General features: G+C 49.5%; 7 protein-coding genes and 1 non-coding gene across 8 annotated transcripts; 3 read left to right on the top strand and 5 right to left on the bottom strand.

Moving 5' to 3' along the window:
• Positions 1-1,678: 1,678 nt before the first annotated feature.
• AFUA_3G02920 (Zn(II)2Cys6 transcription factor) lies at positions 1,679-3,796 on the top strand (the record flags this gene model as incomplete). The annotated part of the gene is made up of 1 exon (XM_743521.1): positions 1,679-3,796. One exon carries the CDS (start codon positions 1,679-1,681, stop codon positions 3,794-3,796), a length of 2,118 nt encoding a protein of 705 aa, XP_748614.1.
• A 272-nt stretch (positions 3,797-4,068) lies between these two features.
• Positions 4,069-6,437, bottom strand: AFUA_3G02910 (transketolase family protein; the record flags this gene model as incomplete). The annotated part of the gene is made up of 5 exons (XM_743520.1): positions 4,069-4,833; positions 4,867-5,028; positions 5,092-5,724; positions 5,788-6,268; positions 6,334-6,437. The coding sequence occupies 5 exons, from the start codon at positions 6,435-6,437 to the stop codon at positions 4,069-4,071; spliced, it is 2,145 nt and encodes a 714-aa protein (XP_748613.1).
• A 682-nt stretch (positions 6,438-7,119) lies between these two features.
• Positions 7,120-8,128, top strand: AFUA_3G02900 (oxidoreductase, short chain dehydrogenase/reductase family; the record flags this gene model as incomplete). Its single annotated transcript, XM_743519.1, has 3 exons — positions 7,120-7,689; positions 7,757-7,870; positions 7,928-8,128. 3 exons carry the CDS (start codon positions 7,120-7,122, stop codon positions 8,126-8,128), a joined length of 885 nt encoding a protein of 294 aa, XP_748612.1.
• A 630-nt stretch (positions 8,129-8,758) lies between these two features.
• Positions 8,759-11,371, top strand: AFUA_3G02890 (sugar porter family MFS transporter; the record flags this gene model as incomplete). Its single annotated transcript, XM_743518.2, has 4 exons — positions 8,759-10,027; positions 10,100-10,587; positions 10,649-10,943; positions 11,004-11,371. The coding sequence occupies exons 1-4, from the start codon at positions 9,631-9,633 to the stop codon at positions 11,369-11,371; spliced, it is 1,548 nt and encodes a 515-aa protein (XP_748611.1). The 5' UTR covers positions 8,759-9,630.
• A 601-nt stretch (positions 11,372-11,972) lies between these two features.
• AFUA_3G02880 (putative alpha-L-rhamnosidase C) lies at positions 11,973-17,126 on the bottom strand (the record flags this gene model as incomplete). The annotated part of the gene is made up of 3 exons (XM_743517.2): positions 16,241-17,126; positions 14,185-16,156; positions 11,973-14,123 (listed from the first exon to the last, which is right to left on the bottom strand). The coding sequence occupies exons 2-3, from the start codon at positions 14,473-14,475 to the stop codon at positions 11,973-11,975; spliced, it is 2,442 nt and encodes an 813-aa protein (XP_748610.1). The 5' UTR covers positions 14,476-16,156; positions 16,241-17,126.
• On the bottom strand, positions 15,803-15,918 carry AFUA_3G02875. The gene has a single exon (XR_013344490.1). It is a non-coding gene; the product is annotated as a ribosomal RNA (ribosomal RNA).
• A 2,505-nt stretch (positions 17,127-19,631) lies between the features above and the next one.
• Positions 19,632-21,308, bottom strand: AFUA_3G02870 (putative NUDIX domain). The gene has a single exon (XM_077804300.1). It carries the CDS (start codon positions 21,037-21,039, stop codon positions 20,503-20,505), a length of 537 nt encoding a protein of 178 aa, XP_077659895.1. The 5' UTR covers positions 21,040-21,308; the 3' UTR covers positions 19,632-20,502.
• Positions 21,309-22,244: 936 nt separating this feature from the next.
• AFUA_3G02860 (uncharacterized protein) lies at positions 22,245-22,641 on the bottom strand (the record flags this gene model as incomplete). Its single annotated transcript, XM_743515.1, has 2 exons — positions 22,245-22,475; positions 22,510-22,641. 2 exons carry the CDS (start codon positions 22,639-22,641, stop codon positions 22,245-22,247), a joined length of 363 nt encoding a protein of 120 aa, XP_748608.1.
• Positions 22,642-23,096: the final 455 nt, after the last annotated feature.

Genomic DNA, 23,096 nt, shown 5'->3' with positions numbered 1-23,096 from the left:
AAGATGTCGTACTCTTCAGCCCTATGGCAAAGTTCAAAATGAAAAGCTACCAATGGGCTCAAAATCATAGAGCCACCCGGTATGTTGCTGATAGAAGAAGGTGTATATGTACTCTATCATAGTTGACAATGTTTCGACGCCCTGCCTTTGCTTTATATCCACAGATTGTTCTGACTTGGTTGCGTTGGATATGTCCTTGTGCTGCATTGGAATGATTCTGCGCTGAGAGACTCACATTTCACTCTGTCTCCAACTTTTTTGCGAAGCACGAAGTAGTAGACCGCACGAGCTTGCTGCATAGAACTGTTCATTTTGTTTACATTTTGCTCGAAGCGCAGAAGGACGGCAAGCCATACCAGTTGACTTCAAACGATCTGACTAGAGTCAAGATAACGAATTATCATACTGGTAAACCTCTTTCTGGGTCCTTTCGGTATTCTTCCACTGATCTTAGGGTTGCATTGCCCCCTTTCCCTCATCATCCAAGAGCGACAAGACCGTCGATGAAAGCCATGAGAAAGCGGAAGACCATTCAATTTCCGCCTACCAGGCCCATGTACTGTATGTTTCCGCAACGCAGGTGGGGAACATACGGATCGGCGCAAGCATTCTACATCCCGATAACGTCCTAGTTACTACACGATCGGGCAGCAATCACAGTAGCATTTATATCAATGCGAAGCCTCATCCATACTACACTTTGGGTGATGTAAAGTTCGAGCGAGAAAACACGGTTCATGGGGCTATTCAGGGATCGATAGGTGTTTTTTCCAGTATCGCTCAAGTGGGACCAAGACAACTACTACCTGACCAGCAAGAGATATCCTTTCAAGATGGCCAGTGTTTATGGCACTCAGCAAAACGGACAGGGTGAGGTTGGCAAGCAGCATTGCTATGCTATCGGGAGTATTAAAAGTAACAGACTGGTGATTTGTCTGGCCGATAGGCTCCGCACAACCCAAGAAAAGTACGGAGTTAAGAAGCGCTACATCTGCAATGGGAGAGGCTTAAGCCAATATCCTGGTCAGTTAAAGGGGGATATATTTGTTAACTGTTACTCGCTGGAAGATCCGGGGTAACATGACTGCTTGGGCGCCCGTTTGGAGTTACGGGGTCTCTTGTATCATGATAGATAGTATGGAGTATCCTGCGGGCTATCAAGTGGATGGATACAATGCCCTGGTGAGGTTTGTGTTGGGCTGTTGATATTACTAATGCCCCTGCAGCCTTGGCATCTACTTGAGACTTTTTAGCGTGGTGCTTGAGCAGGCAGATCGAGATTACTCTCTTCAGTATACGTAATAGGAAACTAGTAAGCCACCTCGCGTCAGGACCTAGACATACCGCCTTATTATCACGCGCTAGCCAAGCGACATGCCTCCATTTGATCTTGCTCTGAGGCGGCTACGAAAGGAAATTGCCGTCATCATACACTTTGGGGAAGAACGGTTGATGTGATCAGTTTCACGTGACTGAGGAGTAATCACGGTCATGTGAGTCAACGAGGCTTTCTCGAGCCGATGTGATCAGTCTGTCAAGCCGCGTCTTGTCCAACCACTGCGTGAAGTGCAGAGCGGTTTGGTAACGTCTTTTTGCATTCTACTACAAGATCTAAAGATCCCCAAACCGATACACATCACTGTTCGTTATCCACAGGAGAGCTTGACGGGGGCCAACTATGCAAGTGGACTCTCCAGGTCGAGCAGAAGGTGAGCCAGATCCAGTATCGGATCGGACAGGAGAAAGAGAGGCTCGGAGATGGGGAAGGACAAGATCAGAATGCCTGAACTGTCGGAAGAAGCGGAGGAAGTGCGATGAGGGAAAACCAACGTGCCTCAGGTGCCGCAAGAGAGGTGAGACCTGCCAATGGGGGATGCGAGTCACCTTTCGGGAAGCAAACACGCAGATGCTGGTGCACGGCTGCCCACGGCAGTCGAAGAATAGGACGCAGAAAACTTTTCAGATTATGGACGTTACCTCTGAGGTGATACGGGACTATCATCAGTCTTCTCCCACTGATACGGCCCAGCATCCTCTTCTTGATCGGGGATCTGCCTCTCCGCTGCACCATGCGCAGGACCCAGGACGGCGAGAAGAGGCCGGGTGCGACGTACCCAAAATCCGCACGAGAGCCTCGCAGCCTCTTAATTCTGATGATTCCGAGCGTGCTTCAGAGGACCTTTCGATGGGTGGCGAGCTTCCCACGCATTCACCTCTGGACCAATCTGGGGGCCTGGCAGCTACTAAGCTATCGGGTCCGGGACGCCGAACAGAACTGAGCCAGCCCACAACTGCCGAGGACTTAGTGGATAGTAATCCATGGCTACAGCAAGTGATGCACAAATCGCCTGGCTCGTTCCCTCCTGGTCCTGGCCTTGACGCGAATACCCCCCCCGTCCTGCAACGCTTTCCTGAATGCTGGGATTCCACTAATTATTCCCCTGATGTGAGTCTCGAGGATGGCGTCTTCCTGCCTGGGTCCGACTATCTTGAGCTGCACTCCACCCTAAGGAGCCATCTCATGCAGGAAGCGCGATCCCGTTACCCTTCTCGGCGAAATTCTACCGACAGCGCGGGTCCCGCTCGATCGAGTCTCGGGCGCGAAGGTTTCACTACGGTTCCGATTATACAGCTTAGAGATTACGAAGATTATAGCCTGATGCCCAACAACCAAACCTCCGTGGATCTGCCCAAGGATGTGGAATATGATCTGTGGAAGAACTGGCTAGAAGAGATTGCCCCGTGGCTGGACAAGTTTGACAGTCAACGTCATTTTCAATATACCCTTCCAGTGATGGCACAATCCCACGAGCACCTCCGCTACGCCATGTTAGCTGTATCTGCCCGTCAGCAAGAGCAGAAAAACAAAACATTGCCCATCGAGCGCAGTTTAACGCTCTACCATAAAGCCATCCAGCTTCTCCTCCCCCAGCTTCCAACGAGGACCACCGCAGTGATCGCTTCTTGCGTTGTCCTGTGTGTGCTGGAGATGCTCAGCTGTGCCCCGAAAGCCTGGAGACGGCATCTCGACGGATGCGCACACTTGATGCAAGCTGTGGGTATCAATGGCTTTGTCGGAGGTGTTGAGCAGGCACTCTTTTGGTGCTTTGCCCGGATGGACGTATGCGGCGGTTTGATTTCCTCCATCAAGACATTGATCCCAGTCAACCATTGGGCTTCCATGATTGATCTCGATACGGACATCAGACTCTTTCAATCCACATCCACCTTTGAAACCTGCGCAAATCAAGCCGTCTACCTCTGTGCACAGACCTTGGATCTCCTGGCGCCATCCCACTTGCTAGGACGAGCGGCGAGTGTGCGGTGCGACCCCAGCGACATAGCCTACATGGAACGATGGTTGAAGCTGTGGCGTTATGTGGAAGACTGGCACGTCAAACGGCCGAAAGAGATGAAACCGATCGTCAACCTTCCCTCCACTGATCCATTTCCCACCATTCTTTTCAGCAATGCAGCGGCGATCTCCGGAAATCAGCTCTACCACACCGCGGCAATACTCCTGTTGCAGTCCAAGCCTACCAATGTGCGACTAGAACCCAAGCCACGCTCGATCCTGTGGCATGCCCGCCAGATTTGTGGCATCTCCATGAGCAATGACCATCACGGTGCGTGGACCAATTCGATCCAGCCATTGTGGATTGCTGGCCAATGGATGAGCCACCCGAGCGAGCATCAGGCAATCTTGCGATTGCTTGAGAAAATTGAACAAGAGTCTGGTTGGCCTACCAAGTGGCGGGCGGTCGATCTTCAAGAGTTTTGGGGAGATTTGTCGTAATGACATCCTTTTGCCATCCGGTGAAGCTGTCCATGGTGTAGCAGGGCGATCAGTGTTACACCTGATATGAACTATTTACCATAGCATATGCGCCAATGAGTCTTCTTGCAAGGCCTACCGAACCGATCGAGGTATTTTCTGCCCCCTTCCCTAGTCCCGTTCTTCGATGACCGAGGAGATATGCTACAAGTCAAAACAAGCCAAAGATGCTCTCTGCACTTAAATTGACTATTAGAGTGCAAAATGCATTATATTACATTTGTGGTCGTTACCTAACGGCGCACCGGATTCAAGTCCCTGAAGTCACCTCGCAAGCTTTCGATGCCGTCCCGCTGAACCTCGTCCACGAGCTTTGCCACCTCTGGTGCAATCACATGCTCGTCGAATCCAAAGTACTTATATGCTGCAGCACCAGGTAGGGAATGTCCAAATGTGCTCATTGTGAAGCCCGCATCGGCGTATCTCTCCCACCCGGTGACCGCATATGCCTCAATAACGACACGGGGGATTCCTGACCGATATTTCAAGACCTCCCTCCTGTATTCTTGGCTCTGCTGTGCAAAAAGACGCTGACATGGGAAACTCACAATGCGAGATCTGATGTTAAAACGGTCCCGCAGCACCTGTCGCGTACGGACTGCAAAGACCATCTCAGCACCTACACCAATCAACGTAACTTGAGCCTGCTCATCTTCGATGAAAACATATGCACCCCGCTGGACCCCTTCTCGCGAGGAAAATTTCGGGTATTGCTCCAAGTTCTGCCGGGACAGCGAGATGATTGTCGGGGTGGATGTTGCTTGCATTGCTGCGATAAACGCCCCAGCCGTCTCTTCACTATCACAGGGCCGTATGTAGAGAAGATTTGGCATTGCACGGTACAGCGCTGCCAATGCAATGGGCTGGTGCGTCGGCCCATCCTCGCCGGTGCCAATCGAGTCGTGAGTCGCGATATGGATCTGCTGCAGGCCCTGAAGTGCCGCCATTCGGATACCCGGGGCCGCATACTTGCTCAGTGTTAGCCACCACTGCTTGGACTAAACGGGACGTAGTTTGATGGTTCCACTTACAATGTAGAACATAAAGAAACTGGAGGTTATGGGCAGGATAGTTCCTTTGTTGAAGGCTGCTAGTCCGTTTGAGATTGAAGCCATGGCATGTTCCCGAATACCCCAGTGGATATATCGCCCAGTGTAGTTGCCATTTAGGCCACAAGTGGTCTTGAGCTCCGGCTGGACAAAGCAGTTTTGATTAGTAAAGGGATGAATATTCCTGGGGACGGGGCTGTGGCTTACATGCTGGAAATCGACCTTGCCCTTACATGCCATGTTTACCGAAGGAGTCAGATCGGCAGTGCCCACCATGATGTTCTCGAGCTTCGCCGCCAGGGGATTGCAACAGAGGCCGGCAGACTTTCTGGAGGCTGTTGGAGACGCGGGGAATTCTTCTTTTGACGGGATGAGCTTTGTCCAGTCCTGTGTCATCCTTCCGAGCATTCTCAACCTGAACTCCTCGTACATCTCCGGGTGCTCCGTCGAGTAATTGAGTAGGAGCTGATTCCAGCTCTCCTCCAGGGCTCGGCCTCTTCCCCCAGCGTCACTGAAAAACTGATATACCTCGTCAGGGACAGCGAAATGCTCATCTGGGTTCAATCCAAGTTTCCGCTTGATGTTCGCGACCTCGTCCTCGCCGAAGGCGGCACCGTGCGCCTTGGCGTCGCCGGCGAATTTGCTCTCGACGCCAATCACGGTACGTACGTTGATAAAGGTCGGTTTCTCTTTGCTGGAGCGAGCACGCATGAGGGCAGCAGTGATCCCTTCTACATCATAACAGCCATCTTCAACATCGATCACATCCCAGCCACATGCTCTCATCTTGGCGTTGATGTCCTCGGAGTTGCAGATGTCCACACTGCCATCACACGTCACCTGGGTTTCGGAATCTTGTCAGGCTCAGTACGGCCATATTGGGAAATACGGAGCCAACGCTACCTGGTTGTTATCGTAGATGATGACCAAATTGTTGAGTCTCCAGTGGCCAGCGAGCTGGATTGACTCCAATGCAACGCCTTCCTGCAGGCAGGCGTCACCGACCATGCACCATGTCGTATTGTCCACAAGTGAGAATCCCGGTCTGTTGTAGACAGCACCGAGATGCTTCGTTGCCATGGCCAGGCCCACCGCGTTTGCGACACCTTGGCCCAGGGGGCCTGTGGTCACTTCAACTCCGTCAATTTCAATTTCCGGGTGGCCTGGGCACAAGGAATCTTCCCGCTCAGAGTGGTACGATTTTAACTGGTCCATCGTCATGGCCTTGTAGCCCGTCAGATGTAGGAAGGTGTACTGAAAGAGGCAAGTGTGGCCGTTGGAGAGCACAAAGCGATCCCGGTTGAAGAAGTTGGGGTTCGTTGGGACGTATCTCATGCAATACTTCCACAATGCAATGCCAATCGCAGTCATTCCCATGGCGCCCCTGGTGAGGAAAAATGTCAGGTTCCCCTGCTTGCCGGCATCGTTAGCGGGACATCGTTTACTCACCCCGGGTGCCCGCCCTTGTACTGTTGGCAAAGGTCTAAGATCAGGCATCGGATTGTTCGCAATGCGAGATCAATCTTCTTTTTCTCTTCAAGTTGTTGCGTCATTCTGGCAGGAGGATCCGTGTGACCAGGAGCAAAAGCGACAGATGCACGTATGTCTTCTTGTGCGAAGGGCGATGAAATGCAGTCCGATCGCGAAGCTCATTCTTATATTCGCAGTCTTCTCCATTGATGCTCAGGACTTCCTATTCAGATTTGAGGGTGACGTATCTTGTTGGTGTCATACATGTCGTGTGTCTCTCCGTTCCTATTATCGGGGTGCGGCTAGGGCTGCCTATCCTGGAAAGAGAAGAAAAAGAACGGATAAACCCCACTTCCTCCCCCATCAAACTCAAGCCACCCATGAGACTCTAATGTTAACGCATGATATGGCGCTTCGAACTTCCATAACCGAAATTTTGGAGCAATATGGATAATGGCTACTTTGCACCGTCTCTCTTGCGGCAACATGCATGTTTTGAACGCATACGATCATCCACTTTGTTCACTGTAGCAATCTTAGGAGTTCAGCGGTGCCCAGAGGGCTGCTTTTGTAATTTGTGCTTCGACCTACCAAATCCAGCTCAGAAACGACCTACAAAACATGGGTTGAATTTGAAACCACCTTCAAATTTATATACCAGACCGCTTCCTCTGTGGTCCCTCCTGAACTACCTGATAGTGGACTGCTTTGTCCTTGCCAACCCTTCACCTGCCACCTTACTTTGCGAAAAGAGTGGGAAACACAATGACACCTACGGCCATCGACGATGTTGCAGCTGCAGCTTCCTTGCCCAACACGCAGCAGCAGCATACTTCCTCGGCACCGACCGTGCCTAGTCTTCTCTCGCTCACAGGCAAAACTATAGCTATCACTGGTGGTGGCAGAGGCCTAGGGATGGGGCTGGCGTTTGCGGTAGTAGAGTCTGGTGGCCACGTTGCGTGTCTGGACATTTTGCCCTCGCCTTCAGAGACTCAATGGTCCACCCTTCTCAAGCTGTGCAAGTCGTCCAATCTGACCGCCTCATATACGCAATGCGATGTCACCAGTGAAACCGAGCTTGCGACCGCACTCGAGCAAATAGCGCAAGACGCCGACGCACGTGGCGCGCCCTTTTCTGGTGTCGTGGCCTCCGCAGGCATTCAGCAGAAAGTCCCGGCCCTCGAGTATGAGGGGCAGGACTTTGAGCGGATCCTACGAGTCAATGTGACAGGGGCTTTCTTGACCGCAAAGCGAACAGCAAGGATTCTAGTCGAGAAGAACAGACCGGGAAGTATTGTCCTTATAGCAAGCATGTCGGGTCAGATTGCAAACAGGGTACGCATAAAACCACGCCCCTGCGCCCAGGACAAGTATGCCGAAGTTGTCTTTTAATGGTTCACAGGGTCTCACATGTTCCGCATACAACACAAGCAAGGCGGCGGTGCAGCAATTGTGCCGTTCTCTCGCCCAGGAATGGGGAAAGTACGGAATACGGGTCAATACCTTATCACCGGGTGTAAGTCCAACTCATCCCTGCTTCTACCTTCATTTCCCGCGACTGACACGATACCAGTACATAATGACCGACATGACAAACCAGCTTCTCCAGGCTGAGCCTGAGGTGGAAAAGACGTGGATGGCTGGGGCGCTCCTCGGCAGACTCTCGACACCGGTTGAGTTCAAGGCCCCGGCAGTTTTCTTACTGTCAGAAGGCAGTTCTTTCATGACGGGAGCTGACTTGAGGGTTGATGGCGGCCATTGTGCCTCTGCATGAACCCCTAGGGTATGGGGCATAGCGCGGAACATGTAGATGCTGATGTACATAAACTTTACAATACGAATCAAAGGTGCCTTTGATTGTATTGCTTTAGGCAGTGTTACAAGACAAATGTATAGCTGATATAGGAATAGATTAATGCATTTCCGTACCTGCCTATCAAAAGAATATCTTCTTGCTACTGCGTTAATCGCAGGAATGGGCTAGACAACCTCATCCCTAAGACACGATTCCGGTAGTATGAATGTTCGTGCGTGAGATATTAGATGGGAAAAAGAGGGAACGTCACTGCTTTGTCACTTCAGCAACACGGGTATAGTGATTATATCCAGTATAGTTCGCAGATTGTCTCTGTGTCCGGTCCTTATGAGATCAAGGAGTCCACCATGGCAATGTTCTCCCTCATAACATGATCAACTGGCTATCCTTTGAAATGCTCTCTATGCTTTTGAGACTACTGACTAACCCTAAGGCTCCGGGATTGGGAATGCCATCATTCCCCACTAAATGGTCTCTTCCAACGTAGCCGGCTCTTCCAATGGAACCTTCCATCATACTAAACTGTAAAGCCTAACCGCGGCGCCAGCGATTTGTGCACGAAGAACACGCCTGCAAGGCCTCTTTGACTTACAGCAGAACTTCCATTACCGAGATATCATATCTACAAAGACGAAATCGATCCTGGGCCCTTCAGCTGCGGCCTTTGGAACAGCCAAGCCAAAGTTCAGCTTGTCTCCCGTGTACTTTCTGACAATCATCAAGGCTCTGCAACGCTCTTAGCAGTTACTGCGAACTGAGACAGGCGCAAATTTTCGTACCAGCGAGGGGCTTTCCACACTCTCAGCCCCTTCAAAACTTGGGATGCGGATGGAGATGCTCGATGTTGCCGGCCACTCCCAACACAGCCAGTAAGGGAGGGCTAGTCACCATTGCTGAGCAGAGTCACCATATGATGCTTTGGGGAAGTTACTGTATACGACTGTCAATAAGACATTAGCCATACTACTTCAGGTTTGGAAGAAGTTTCCTTTCGCGACGTCGTCAGACCTTGGATTGTATCGTCCCAGGTACATGACCGTGGGAGTTTTCCATGTGCACGAAAATAGAAGGAATAAGCGCACGCCAAGATAATGATCCTCTGATAGCAGCACCACCCGAGTTTGTTCCATTTTTCGACCCGACAGTTTACCTTCCTGCCTTTTCTATTCCGGAAATTTTAAGCGTTGAGTTTCGCTCAATGCAGAATTGAGTTCTGGGCCTGTGAGATTTGCTCGCCTAAGGAACATGGAGATATGCCATTTACCCCATACTACATCTCCCCCACGGGGAAATCGAACACAGGGTACAGGAGCCATACTCCGACCAGAGACGGCATTCGAAAAGATACATAAGCTGTCTCGATTCTTCATCGTTCCGCCTGTCTTCCAAGTTCCATCCAGGTTGCGAGCTGCGACTGTGGTTGTGGTCACTCTTGCGCTATCACGTCACTTCATTCAATCATGACCTTCTTGATCGGGACTCCCCTGAACTGGGCCATTACGGCTACAGCGGGCTCGGGCTTCCTTCTGTTCGGCTATGACCAAGGGGTGATGTCCGGACTTGTAACCGGCCACGCTTTTACCCGCGTATTCCCTGAGATCGATACCACAAAGCACGGCTCTGGGAGCGCGTCCCTTCAGGGAACCGTGGTAGCCATCTACGAAATCGGTTGCTTCTTTGGTGCCATTATTTGCATGATCCTTGGAGAACGACTTGGCCGCCGAAAGTGTATCGCGATCGGGTCAATTGTGCTGAGCATCGGAGCGGCTCTCCAAGCCAGCGCGTACAGCATCCCTCAGATGATCACTGGTCGGATTATCGCCGGCCTGGGAAACGGGATGAACACGAGCACAATTCGTGAGTGACTCTCTCGCAATCCAACGTATCTTTTGTTCTTCCAGGATAGTCTCTAAATCCAAGTCTCGGCAGCGGTTTGGCATTCCGAGCTGATGAAGGCCCGCAATCGTGGCAAGGGGCTTTGCATTGAGCTGGCCATCAACATCTTCGGAGTCATGCTTTCGTACTGGGTGGACTACGCGATGAGCTACGTCTCGAACGATGCTCAGTTTCGTTTCCCGCTGGCTCTGCAAATACTCTTCGCCATCGTCACTTTTGCCGGCATCTGTATAGTTCCCGAGTCACCGAGATGGCTGATTGCCCATGACCGTCATGATGAAGCACGACATGTCCTGTGGGCTGTTGAGAAAAATGCCCGGACTCTTGATATCAACGATCCGGTACTGGCGAGAGAGCTGGCGGAAATTCAGCAGGCAATCAAGGAAGAGCGTGAAGCTTCCTCCAAAGGAAGTTGGAGGATGATATTAGAAAATGGGGAGCAGAAATTTCTTTACAGAACCTTACTTGGGATCGGTGGGCAATTCATGCAGCAAATCTCTGGCATCAACCTCATCACCTATGTGAGCACTCCCTCCTTCCCTTTTCTTAATGAATCCGGGGGCCGATCTGACAGTCTTCCAGTATGCACCGGTTATCTTTGAGAATTCGGTCGGGATGTCTCACAATCTCTCCCTTCTCCTGGCAGGCTTCAATGGTGTCGCCTATTTCCTTTCATCCTTGGTTCCGATCTGGATCATTGATCGCTTGGGCCGCCGGAAACTCATGCTCTTCGCCGCTGCCGGGCAGTGTGCATGTATGGCTATCCTGGCGGGCACCGTATCTGATGGCGGACTGTCCGCGGGGATCGTTGCAGTCGTGATGCTCTTCCTCTTCAACTTCTTCTTTGCCGTCGGCCTGCTTGCAATCCCCTGGCTCTGTGAGTATTTCCCTGTCTGATCATCCTTGGTTATCCTTCGTGCTTATAGAGATTTCAAAGTGCCTGCTGAGTACGCCCCGCTTGCCATTCGCACACGCGCCGCCGCGCTCGCAACGGCATCCAACTGGATATTCACCTTCCTTGTCGTGGAAATCACCCCGGTCAGCATCAAGAGCATCGGGTGGCGCACATACATCTATTTCAGCGTCTTCAATTTCTGCTTCATTCCCCTGATCTACTTCTTCTACCCTGAAACACGGAATCTCTCGCTGGAGCACATCGACCGGCTGTTTACGGGCGAAAAGATTCTTCTTCACTTGCCTCAGAGCATGCTGGCTGATGCTGAGGATGCTGTTGCTCCCGGCACAGATAACAGTGACGGGAAAGACGTCGACTTACGTGAGGTTGAGAACGTCAAATTGGGGTGATCGTCCATATCAATACTGGATTCTCCATCGAGGATTGACATGGTTACACCAGTAGGGGCCAGGATGGTTTCAAAAGAGATATACTATAATGATTATTGCAGCACACGCAGGGCTAGTTCGCGTTCGCTTTCGTATTCTCGTATGTATTCCGTAAATTCGTATAAGATGACCCGCATGTCTGAATCGCACCGATGGGGTGTCTCAACCCAACGGCATATTTCATTGCCGACCTCTTATAATTACTACAAGCGTGAACTTTCAATCTCAGTTGTGTGCCTAGTGTTGTACACGCGGGCTCCTCCAAAAATCACAATAGCTGAAATCAGCGACGGTAGTGTGCAAGCTATACCATTATATATCTCTTGGGCTCCTGTTGTGATTCAGCACAGTTGACAGCAGACATGACTTGCGTACATTCTCCCATATAACACCGTCGAGCTCAGCCCTAATATCGTCCAGACGATGTTAAATATGAAAATCAAGGCTCTAATAGGGGATTAGGTGACGGGATCTTGGTTTTCTCTTGAAAGGAACAGTAAACAAATTACAACGAGCTCAAAAAGACAATAGAATTCTGGTTTACATAGACTTAGGTAAAAGCCTATCTGCTCTGTTGAAGGGTGAATGCCTGCCCTCCCTGTATTTCAAAACCCTCGCCGACTTTCCTTGCATGTCCCGAGACCCTATACTTCGACAAAGGGACTTTCAGTGGGCTGGGGGGAAATATAATCCCCTTTGTGCCCGCAGGGGCGGTCACAGTCATGTTAAGGAGGCCGTCTTTGCCGAAGGACCAATCCACCCGAATGTTACCTTGTGGAACAGGGTGCTTACCGCGGGCGTACCCCAGGCCCAAAGTCTGTGGGTGGACCGTCCACTCCTTGAAGCCGGGCGTTACGGCCTGGACACCCAGCACGTAACGACTGAGATCCGCCGTGGGCCCGGAACCCCAGGCGTGACAGAGCGAGGTGGCAGCACCAAGGCCGGGCGTGCCGTCGGCATTCAATGTCTCCCACGTGCAGCCGGTGTAGTTGGCGAGCGATGGATCGCTCATAGGGCCCCAGACGCTACGTAGGAGGCGCTCGGCATTGGTCTGATCGTTTGCATGGAAGGCAGCCTTCAGATGGTAGCCAGAGGCATAGGGGCTGATCTTCTGCGCCCATCCGCTTGCCGCACTTGCATTGGAGAACGCCAGCGCTCCGGCAGGGACATATAGATGCCGAGCCATGGAAGAGAGAACTGTACTGGCGGACCGGTTTCCGGTCAATGGCACAGTGTCGCTGAGAATTGCTAGGGCGTTGGCTTCCTGTGAGAAAAAGTCTTTGTGGGAATCGGAAAGATAGAATGCCTGGAGCTCGTCGCTCCAGAGTCTGGTGGCGATCGCTCTTTGCAAGGATTGCAGGCGATTCGCATACATGGTGGCGTTGAGCCCTCCGTCAGCCATGTAGGGTAGCCATTGCTTCAAGGCATAGGCGTAGACAAGGTTGAATTTCGATACCACGCCGCTCAGAGGAGGATCGTAGTAGTTCCAGTCGCCCCCAAAGCTTGCGTCGGAGATGTTGAGAAGCCCATTGGGTAGTGTCTGGCTGTGAGCCCAGTCGAAAAGTCGGCCGACCCTAGGCGCCCAGTGTCGTAGAAATGTCACATCCCCGGTCTGCTCGTAGTACTGCGCCATGGAACTGACTAGGCTGAAGGAGTAGCCTATCAAGCCAGTGATGTTGGCCTGGATAACGTCCACCCGCGGCTCTTGTTGCACCTTCGCGGTAGGCGTAAAAAACCCAGGCAGCATCTGCATGGAGCCAAGGAGTGCGATTGATCCGTTAATGTATTCCAGGCCATTCGTGCTGGCAAACGCGGTGCGCGCGGCGATGTCTAGATCCCCTGCATACGCGATGCGGTCGCGCCGTGAGCCATCAACGCTAACTGGGAGTGGGTTGGTGCCAAGGAGAAAGTCGTTCAGGACAGACTTTTCTGTCAGCGACGAAGAATACATCTCCTTGCCGAAAGCCATCAAGGAGGCATTCGCGAACACGGCCCGATGGCCGAAAGAGGCGCCCAGGCCAAAGGAACCGTAATAGGCAGTGGTTTGAGAGAAGTCAAGCACTGACTTTCCATTGAGCTTGATTGAAATTTGTGTCACATTCACAGTGGCTTCGACCGTATGCCACCGGTGGAGAGTGACCGATGGGGGTAGAACAGCCGACGCCAGTGGCGGTTGTCCAATCTCTGTGGATCCAGCATGAGCAGAGATCGATGAGTTAACTACATCTACAAAGATGTAAATCCCATTCCCTAGCGTGTCACTCAACACAGTGAAGCCAAAACCATGCGCTACCGGCTTCACGGAGAAGGTGACCTTGTAAGCCGACATGGTAGCTGCAAAGTCCGCTGCAAATGGTTGGGGAGCAAGGCTATCCACCAGAGCTCCTTCTTCAGTCAAAATCCAGAAATCCGGAAGAGATCTTGCAGGAAATTCGTTCAGCTGCACAGTACGCGCCCCTATCTCCCAAATTCGATTCAGCACCGGGTCCGAGCAATTAAAGGACCCTGGAAGTCCCGACATGGGAACCTCATGCACAGTTGGCTTGAACCCCACAAGAGATAGCTCAAGCTCCCCAGCACTTGACAGGTTCAACTTCTGGTACCGCAGGGCGCCTTGGATCAGACGGTTCGTGTAGGTCTTCTGTTCCGTGATGTTATACCGATTGATGCGGTAAGTGTCCATGGCTGCAGCAAGTGGCAGGGGTCCATCAGCCTATGAGATCAGTAAAGGTCAATACATAGTACATGGTCACATTATTCAACATCCAACTTACCATGTACATGTCCAACAAGGCTTCTGTCTCGCTGTAGCTCATCTCGAACACGGAAGTATTACCCGATCTCCGGGAGACATGAAATGTCCCATATCCTTCAACGTTCCGTCCATAGTCCAGAATGATGATGGATGGAGAAGTATCGTTTGCTGAAAGAGTATATGTAGTTCCGTTATGTACCGCGTGAGGAGTGCCGTGGTGGTCCTTATAGGTCAGTGGTACCAGAAGGGTGGCACGCCCAGAGGTAGCCTGCAGGGCTACTCCAAAAAGAAGATGAGAAATGAGACGCATTTTGCTGTTTTGTTATATATCTGCATCGCTAGGTATTCAAGAAGGGCGACATTCACAGTGTTTATATAGAAGCTGGTGTCTCATCCCCGTTGCATGCCTACTCCGGAATAGGAGCCAAAGCCGGCAGGGATTCTCCACAACAGTAAAAACCTAATTTTAGTTGGATGGGTCCAATTTATACGAGTAAACGAGACCACACCTCTGAAAGTACTACTGCCTGAATCGACTCCGAGGGGCCGAAGAATAGAAGAGATAGACATCCAGATGGATAACAGAAATATCAGTCAAATAGTAACTGTCTCAACTTAGGACAGTGGGAAGTGGAGTTAGTTCAAATATAGCCTCCAGCTGGGAGTCAAGTCCTACTTGCACGACGGAAATAATATCTCAAAGATAGACAACCCAGAAGCCGCACCGGAAAGGGCATGGGAGGTTCCTGTTGCTTTGTAGTTTGTAGAATACCCATAACCCTGAGATGAAGAAATCGCAATTGAGATCGGGGCTGAACCCCAACGGGGTTCGGTTAGCTACCACTACTACAACAGAAGGAAAATGGATAAGAGCTGAAATGAGTCTAGGCCCACGATAGTGAACCCCGTGTGGAGTATATGGAGAAAGGTGGTGACATAGGAAGAAGAGGCGAGCGGAAAAAGAATGAAATCCCGTATACGCTGTCGTACACGCAACAAACGTCGTTGTGTCTCTGGCGCGGTTGGAAGCGCCTGCTTGCGGATCCCTCACTACCATATATCCAGCTTGGAGGCAATACCATCGTGGGTTTGTCTTGGGAGGTATCTTCTTCAATCTGCACAATGACCCAAACAGCTTGTACAGCCGAGGAGGGTTGATCTTCACAGTGAGGAATGCAGCTGATGTTCGTCTGCGATTTGGTTTAGCAAAATATACTATAATGGCAATAACTAACATTGTTGGCAAATAGCATTATAATTGATCTCTATTCGAAACTGGCGTCTGAAGTTTACCCAAGGTGCTGCGGAAGGGCCAGCGTTAAATAGTTAGGACTGGGACAGTAACAAGAACGAAAACATCCACTTGGCCAAGCGTCTACAACCAACCTAATCCCTGGCGAACTGGAATAGGCATAACCTAGATCGGCCTGGGAGGCTTCGAGCATAGGGTACCATTGGCTGTTCCGACAAAAGACATAAAATTAACAATAGTTGGCATTGATTAGGCAACTTATGTTCTATACATGCTGCCAGCAGCACCATGCTTTTATCTGTGCCAGTAGTACAACTAGCCCGCCTCTAGTTGGCCACCCAATGGGGCCAGTCCATTTGGATTGAAGCTGGAAAATAGGAAAAAGAACATACAACAGCTGGGATTCGCTGGTGGTCACCCACCCAACTACTAACCAGCCGGCGTGTGGCTTAAGTACGGCTGAGCGGACGGGAAGCCCTGTTTTCCACACCCTATGGTCGTATGTGCCAGGAAGAGATATTCGCAGGCATTTGTGCATGTTGCAAGTGTCCTCAGACAGGTCCTCAGAGAGAAGATGGCAAGAGATCTAGAGCGCAACCGATCCAATGCGCCTCGATTGTGATATCAGTCCCGAGGAAACCCCATCCGTGAACAGGCTAGATGTCATTGTTGCCACCAGAGACACAACTGTTGAAGGGCAGTCCCACGCCGCAGTATGCCTTTTCATTGAATGAGCCTACTGGACCCAACTTCAGCCATCCGTTCCAGGTGCGGCCATGGTCGAGACGCAGGCAAAGGGTTCCACAGATCTTATTATGCTCACATTCGAAAGGAACTTTTTGATAGCACCTGCAATGGTGTCTCTCTGAGCTGTCGTATCACAGTGTCGGCCAGTGGAGTGATAAGTATATCTGACGCCGTCGATAGTGCCACTCATGGTGTTGCAACTGTGCTGGTCCGACAGAGCTTTGATGCCACCAGCAAGGGTCTGGCACATCTGAATAATGAAACTTCCAATTGTAATGCAAGATGAAACTCCCCCAAGCACAGCTAAACCCAATTGTAATGCAAGATGAAACTCCCCCAAGCACAGCTAAACATGAATTAACGGAGTGCGTTCCACTAGGCTGGAATTGAACTCAGTTTCGCTTAGGGTGGTCTCCAGTTGATCGAGGTTTATTTGAAACCATTTGTCTGGCAGCGGTTGCCCCTGGATAGATGAAGGCCAGGAAGAGGCCAGCACGGAAGTTCCAAAGCAACACAGAGTCGCGATCACTGTACTCCGCAGGAAGAACATAGTAATTGTATCCGTTGAAAAAAACCAAGGCCAAATAAGCAGCAGAGACGAGTCAATTCAAGTAGACGTCCGTACCAGTCTGTCATTGCAGGAGGATTTGTGGTGTTGTGCCTTGATATGAGAGGATGTGAGAACTCACCTTTTATAGACAAAGAGTTCATTGTTGGTTCAACAACCTCTTTTTATGTTACATGGACTATGTGAACAGATTACCAAATCTTATCAAGCATGGAGATTGACTAGATTACAGCATGTTGAAATCTGACTAAACGCCCACCAGGATGACTCAGTCAAAAGGGTTTCCCCGGCGCTATCGCGGCGCTTGTTCGACTTTGGCGATTAACCAACCCCTTTAGCATTAGTCTATGGGGTCGTGTGTACGTCTATATTTTATTTGACAGGGAATATGAACAGTCATACAATGTTTGATGGCAACTAACCTGGTATCGACCAATGGATGGCCATGGCCCCCAATTGAGTATCAATCGAGTGCACGAGACCATGATAGAAGTCATCAACCTCTTTAGATGTTTCATGCGAGATAGAATAGAGGAATGAATATCACCAGATATGTATTCTCAAGTATCACCTACTTACAACCCTCGAGATGAACCACTTCCGCTCAGGATCTCATTAAGAAGTATTACTGTTCAGAAAAGAATAAAAAAAATGTGCAATGTACAATGCGAACTGGGCAAATCTGAGCAACTATGCATCCCACTGCTAGGGTCTCACGCGATGTAACCTAAAAGAAAAACTAATTCCAAGTGTAGCAGGGATTTGAATTCGCACTCCGGTAATAATCGAGATAAGAACTCGGTATCAACGAGCAAAGCCAGTTGACATCGGTCAAGACCAGTGTGTTCTGCTTATTCGACATTTCGGTCGTCATCAACTCGTTTAGTAGCGAACATCTTGAGCGCGCTGTATGTCCTTTTGATATTTAAGCCATCGGAAGGAGAGGGTGCAGTTCTGACTTGGTAGAGGTGCTGTTGTTATTATTGCTGCAACCGAGTAGTGCTCCATCAGTCAATTCAAGGTCCACACATAGCCCTTCCATGGAGCAATTGCCCCTCAACAATTGCCTTGTTGCACTGTGAATGGACCTGGGCCTCACTGTATCCACATGCGTCATTTATTGATACGTAGTCATTGATCGACTCATTCAGTTCATGAAACTTGTCTTTACACATATTAGTGCAATAGAAATACACTATACCGAAGCAGCAAGTGAGCGAGGCAAGCACCGCAACTCATACTAGTACGTGGCCGAAATAATAGCTCCAGGCAACCAAATTCCGAAAGTTTTCATAGAAAGGTTTTTGATATTGTGTGGATGAAGAGATTTCAGACAGCCAGCTAGATCTCTTTGCGGCTCCTCGAGACACCATTTGTGTCAATACCTCGTTCAGAGCAACTCAGTATGTTGTCTCAGATAACTTACGGCTCAGCCTTCCAGCAATATTTTTTGATTTGATTGATTTACTATTTAACATCACTCGGCGGATCACGTGTTACACGTGACCTGTGGCCGCCGTTCGGATTATGGTAGATTTCGCCAGGCCCATTGATCGGCTTTGGGTGCCCTTTCACTGCCCATGGGCGGGCGCTGGAGGTTACCTGTCTATTGCGGGCCGCCCATTACCTGCTTCCTCTTCCAAGATATACAGTTTCAGTGAGGTTCCTCAATAAAATGGGTGTTTAAAAAAATACTACCATAATAGGATACTATTAAATTATTCTCTTATAACAGGGATGAGGATATTAAATAACCTCATCTGTCCCTTTACACAGTGGTTTGAGGCTCATTAAACGTTAGATCTTAGAATAGAGATCAACCACCACCTTATACTGTGTTTTATTGTCGTTTCTGATACAGAACAGAGGAACCGGAGTATCATTCACGGAATTACTGTTGACGACGGCAAAACCATAGTTGGCACTATCAAAGGCTACAAGGTAATTTCTATCATGTCTTTGAGTCTTGGGCGTCTATATGGAAGACGGAATGGCAAGTACACAAATAATCTTAGCGGATGGAGGCTCAATTGTAGAGATTGAAGATTGAAAGGTGGCAGACTTGGTCACCTCACACATTAAACAAGTTCGATATTGGGGTCGATTGCTTAACATTCGCAAATAAGGATGTGTGGTCTTCTATGATATAGAGTATCAACAAGCCCAGAAAGTTTGGAATAGCTTAGATTATGCGTAACAAAGGGTATTATTTTAGCCTACTGCCCTCGTGATAGTACCAGACCATGTTGACAGGCCTTTATCCGGATACTGATATGGCGGCATTGCGCCCCTGTTAGCACCTTCTACTTTGGGTGACGAGCAGACAAAGCTGCAGTTTCCCACTCCATGACCTGGCACTATCAAAGGTCTTACCACGGAAGATAATAAGAGGATTAATTATGTCAGCATAATTATCAGCTGTATTGGTGGAAGACGACTGCTGGAGTGGTTATCTAAGCCTTCGCATGATGGAATAATGGCTGGTTCACCTCATACCTCTTAGATGATGTTTTCCAGGGTCAATGTACGGCGAAGGCTGAAGACTCGCGATGGCGGGAATATCCTGCTGGAGAGAAGTCCTAAGCTAGAGTATGTTATGACTATACTCCTTATTAGATGCACATCTACGCCTTGTGAGTAGTATGAGGACAGATCGCGCTGGCTTGCTTGGCATAAGTTTTATCCCTGCGTTTTCTAAGTACAGGAGTGGTTGGATATACAGCTGAAAATAATATGATATTCAATCCGCTGTTTTACGCGGGCAGTTGTTAAGATTACCTAGGAGAAAACCCAAATGGCATTTACCGCTGCAAGCATCCTGATGTACTTTAAAGCTAAGAGTACCAGCATTTGCCCTTCACTCCCATTGGCCCACAGTATTGCTGTCAAGACTGCCAGACGCCTGGCACCCTCCAAACATTTGGCGGCTACAAACTCGGTATTTGTAAAAATATAGCCATACTCCTACATCATCGACACACCACTGAAAAAAGAGAAGATCAAATCCTTAGTGGGTATTTATTTAATATTCAAGTCCTCCTTGCGCAGCCATGTCAGTTACCAAGTGATGCCGGGCCAGACCGCTCAAGAGCCACACAGGCTCAATCTTTTCGTTCTCTCTGCGTTCTCTTAAAGACCTGGTGGATGAGTTTCTGGCAGCCATCGCAAGTAAAGACTAATATATTCAGAGACAATATGATGGAATTCTGTACCGAGCGCGGCGTAAAGCTAGGGGTCGCTCGCAGGTTTGTCGGTGAGATTGCTCTGTGGGCCATATCAAGAAACAAAGCTGGTGAGAACAGTGTGGGCTAAGATCTAGAAATACAAGTGCTTGTTTCTACTCATACAACATATGAACTGGAAACTTTTACATCTTAACTGTCTAGAGAGAAGACCAAAGACAAGGGCGCTCGGAGAATGACAAAAGATATAGGTACGAGTCGCGCTCGTCCTTGATGTGATCCTTCACAGATATCCCTGCTTCATCAGCCAGGGACCGGTTGGGCATGAATGCTCTTTATTTTTATAGGTCTCAAACCCTCAGCGGCAAGATCAAGTTGGCAGTTATAAATAGATAGGGGCTATCTAGGTGAAGGCCTTCATGGCATCTTCCAACACATTGAAATGCGATGTGAACGATGAGTAAATACACTTATGCTGGTGTGTGGAATAAGACGGTCTGCAATATTCTGGCGATTTGAATGATAATCAATCTGGATCCCACACCCTTCACCTTTCACTAACGCTTGTAGAGTATAGGTGATACTGTGTCATGAACCTCTCACTAAAGTGATTGCCCTTGCCAAGATGTCGCGGTCTTCTTGAAATGTCAACCTTTGCAAAGCTTCGTCGTATGTAAAAAACTCAGCTCTGAAATCGCAGTCTGCGGATGGTGTGCTGCCACTTAGGTCCCCATCTATTGCAGCGATGTACCACCAAATTAATTTTGCGCCTTCCTTATTTAGCTCGCGAATGGTGAGCATGAAAGGCTCACTCAGACCGGGGTACGACCGAGCTTGGTCTGGAACATTATCCGCTTCTGTTTTTTGGGGTGCACGAGTCGACATCGTAACAGGATGAGCGTGGCATTTATAGCCAGTTTCCTCCTCCACTTCTCTCAAAGCAGCCTCAAGTCGAGATTCGCCACAATTTCGTCGACCTTTTGCTAGAAGCCATTCGTTCTTTACATTGTAGTGAATCAAGCAGACGCGCTGCGTCTCATTTGACAGGTCAAATAGAATAGCACCGCTGCTTTCAACAAATTCCTCAGACGTGTACTGCGTGGTGCGGTATTTGGAAGTAGCCATGGAAACAGGGTTGAGATAGCTTTGGAATAAGTAGATAAGAACCAGCAAGCAATCAATACATTATCTCACCTTTAGAGGGATACTCGACCACATTTCTGTTTGATCTTGCTGTGGAAGGGAAGAAACAGGTATCGGAGGGGATGCGGAAATGTCACATGCGATGCACTCGCTGGCTGGCTGACGCCACGTGATCTAGCGGCTTGACCACTACCTCCAGCTCCCCAAGGATTTGACCCCTAATTGTATTGAGCATCTATCGAAGAATCAAGAGAATCATCGTAATGGCATCTGATCGTTAGTAGGTTACGTAGGTGTAGTCGATACAGCTACATTCTGCCCTTCTTTCCCCCTGAGTCTACATGTTGATTCCACTCCAAAAGGGACTGAGGGAAGAGTTTCGCCCGGCAACGGGCGACCATATCTTGCCGCCTTACTGCTTGACATCCGGCCCAAATCCGTCGGACAAGGCTATCAACTGGCTGTCAGGGAGGTTGACCTTCAAATCCTTCCTCCCTTGGTGACTCCACGTAAGCTCCTCAGTTTCCTGAACGCCAATAAGAGGCCAGGAATTTGAGGACCATAGTGAGCACTAGAATAGACGAAATTTCTCCATCGCTCATGAGATTCTCAGCTACACTTGTGAAAATACCTGAAATACAATAGCATTGAAAGACGTCCTACAGACCTGCTTTGAGTCCAAGGGATAGACATAAAAATAGCCAGACGACCATTCTGATACAGATAATCAAGTAACGAGGCTTAGTATTCGTTAATACAAAACAATACTGGGCAGTATACTAGCCACCATAGAAATGGACTTGAGCTGGCACGTACTTAAACACGCATCTATAATGGTCCAGAGAATCCGCCTAAAGAATCCCATGTCTAGGATTCCTGTCGTTATATGACCGATACAATGTCTGGCCTAATTTCATCCACAAATTTGGCTGATGTAAAAATCCGAGGCGAAGTATCAGAAATGGCAGCGAATTCAGACAGGCGAAATGGGAGCCACACACCACTTTGGGGGATATGATACCTGTAAAAACATGGTAGAATAAACAGCTGCCTCCCTGGGCAACGCCGTCTCATTCCAAGAATGGAACAAGATCATGAACTTGCAGAGAGCAAAGGGCCGAAGACTTTTGATGGCATGCGTACAGTGAACGAAGAGAGGTCGGTCCGAGTGATATGACATGGTAAGCCTACAAACCAGCGCCAGTATAATGCTTACGGAGAGAAGGAACGAAGTGAATGAGAAGATGTTGCATTACTACTAAGGAATGTGGGCTAGAATTTGCATGCGCTCCCTTCATGAAGTCGGAAATCTCCAAGTAGAAACCAACACATGATGCCGATTTGATCTGGATTCGATGCCGTCCCACAATTGCAACCCAGTCATGGTCCAGCCGTCTACAAAGCTCCCGCCCGATTGTCTGTGGTTATGCATGCAAGAAAATTGAGAATTACCTGCTCGCCGCGGATACTGTACACGAAGATAATAAGCTCAAGGGCGTGGAGAAGGCACTGGAGGAAGACGTGCCCGAGAAGAGGGATTTCTACACCAATATCGTCGTGCTCCCAAAGCCAGACGGCATGCATGCGCTGAAGGTCGCGGAAGAAGATCTCGAAATCGCCAGCGTTGAGTTCCCGTGGCAGCCAGCGAGGGAAATTGACCCTTATATAGGTGAGAACTCCGTGCTAAGGACCCTTATGTCTAGTTCAGGAGAAAAAGATTGGCTGAAATTCCGCCAGGCAGGCAGTACCCGCGCTTGGAGAGTGTTGAGAAGGGAGATGAGTTGAGCATGGGAATGAACGAAAGCTGGGGTTCAAGATTTGTATGGGAAGCGCATATAAATTTGGAACACCATGCCTGAGAAATCACTGTCAGGTTGGATGGAATTCCCAGCTGTGATGTTGCTTGACCCCTGTCCCTGGGAGCATATACCATTTCGGGACATGGTAGAAATGTCAGATACGCTTTCTTGGATTCAGGTGACATTGGCGGGAGTGCAACTGATCATTGACGACGTGATCATCTTTGATATGTTCCCCAT

Source organism: Aspergillus fumigatus, chromosome 3 (genome assembly GCF_000002655.1).
Source record: "Aspergillus fumigatus Af293 chromosome 3, whole genome shotgun sequence".
Lineage (NCBI taxonomy): Eukaryota > Fungi > Ascomycota > Eurotiomycetes > Eurotiales > Aspergillaceae > Aspergillus > Aspergillus fumigatus.
The sequence above is the reverse complement of the archived record's forward strand: the minus strand, read 5'-3'. Positions and strand labels throughout refer to the sequence as shown.

Bases quoted from the DNA above. Each gene is read 5' to 3' on its own strand.
- AFUA_3G02870 (XM_077804300.1), bottom strand. From the start codon at position 21,039: ATGGCTACTTCCAAATACCGCACCACGCAGTACACGTCTGAGGAATTT.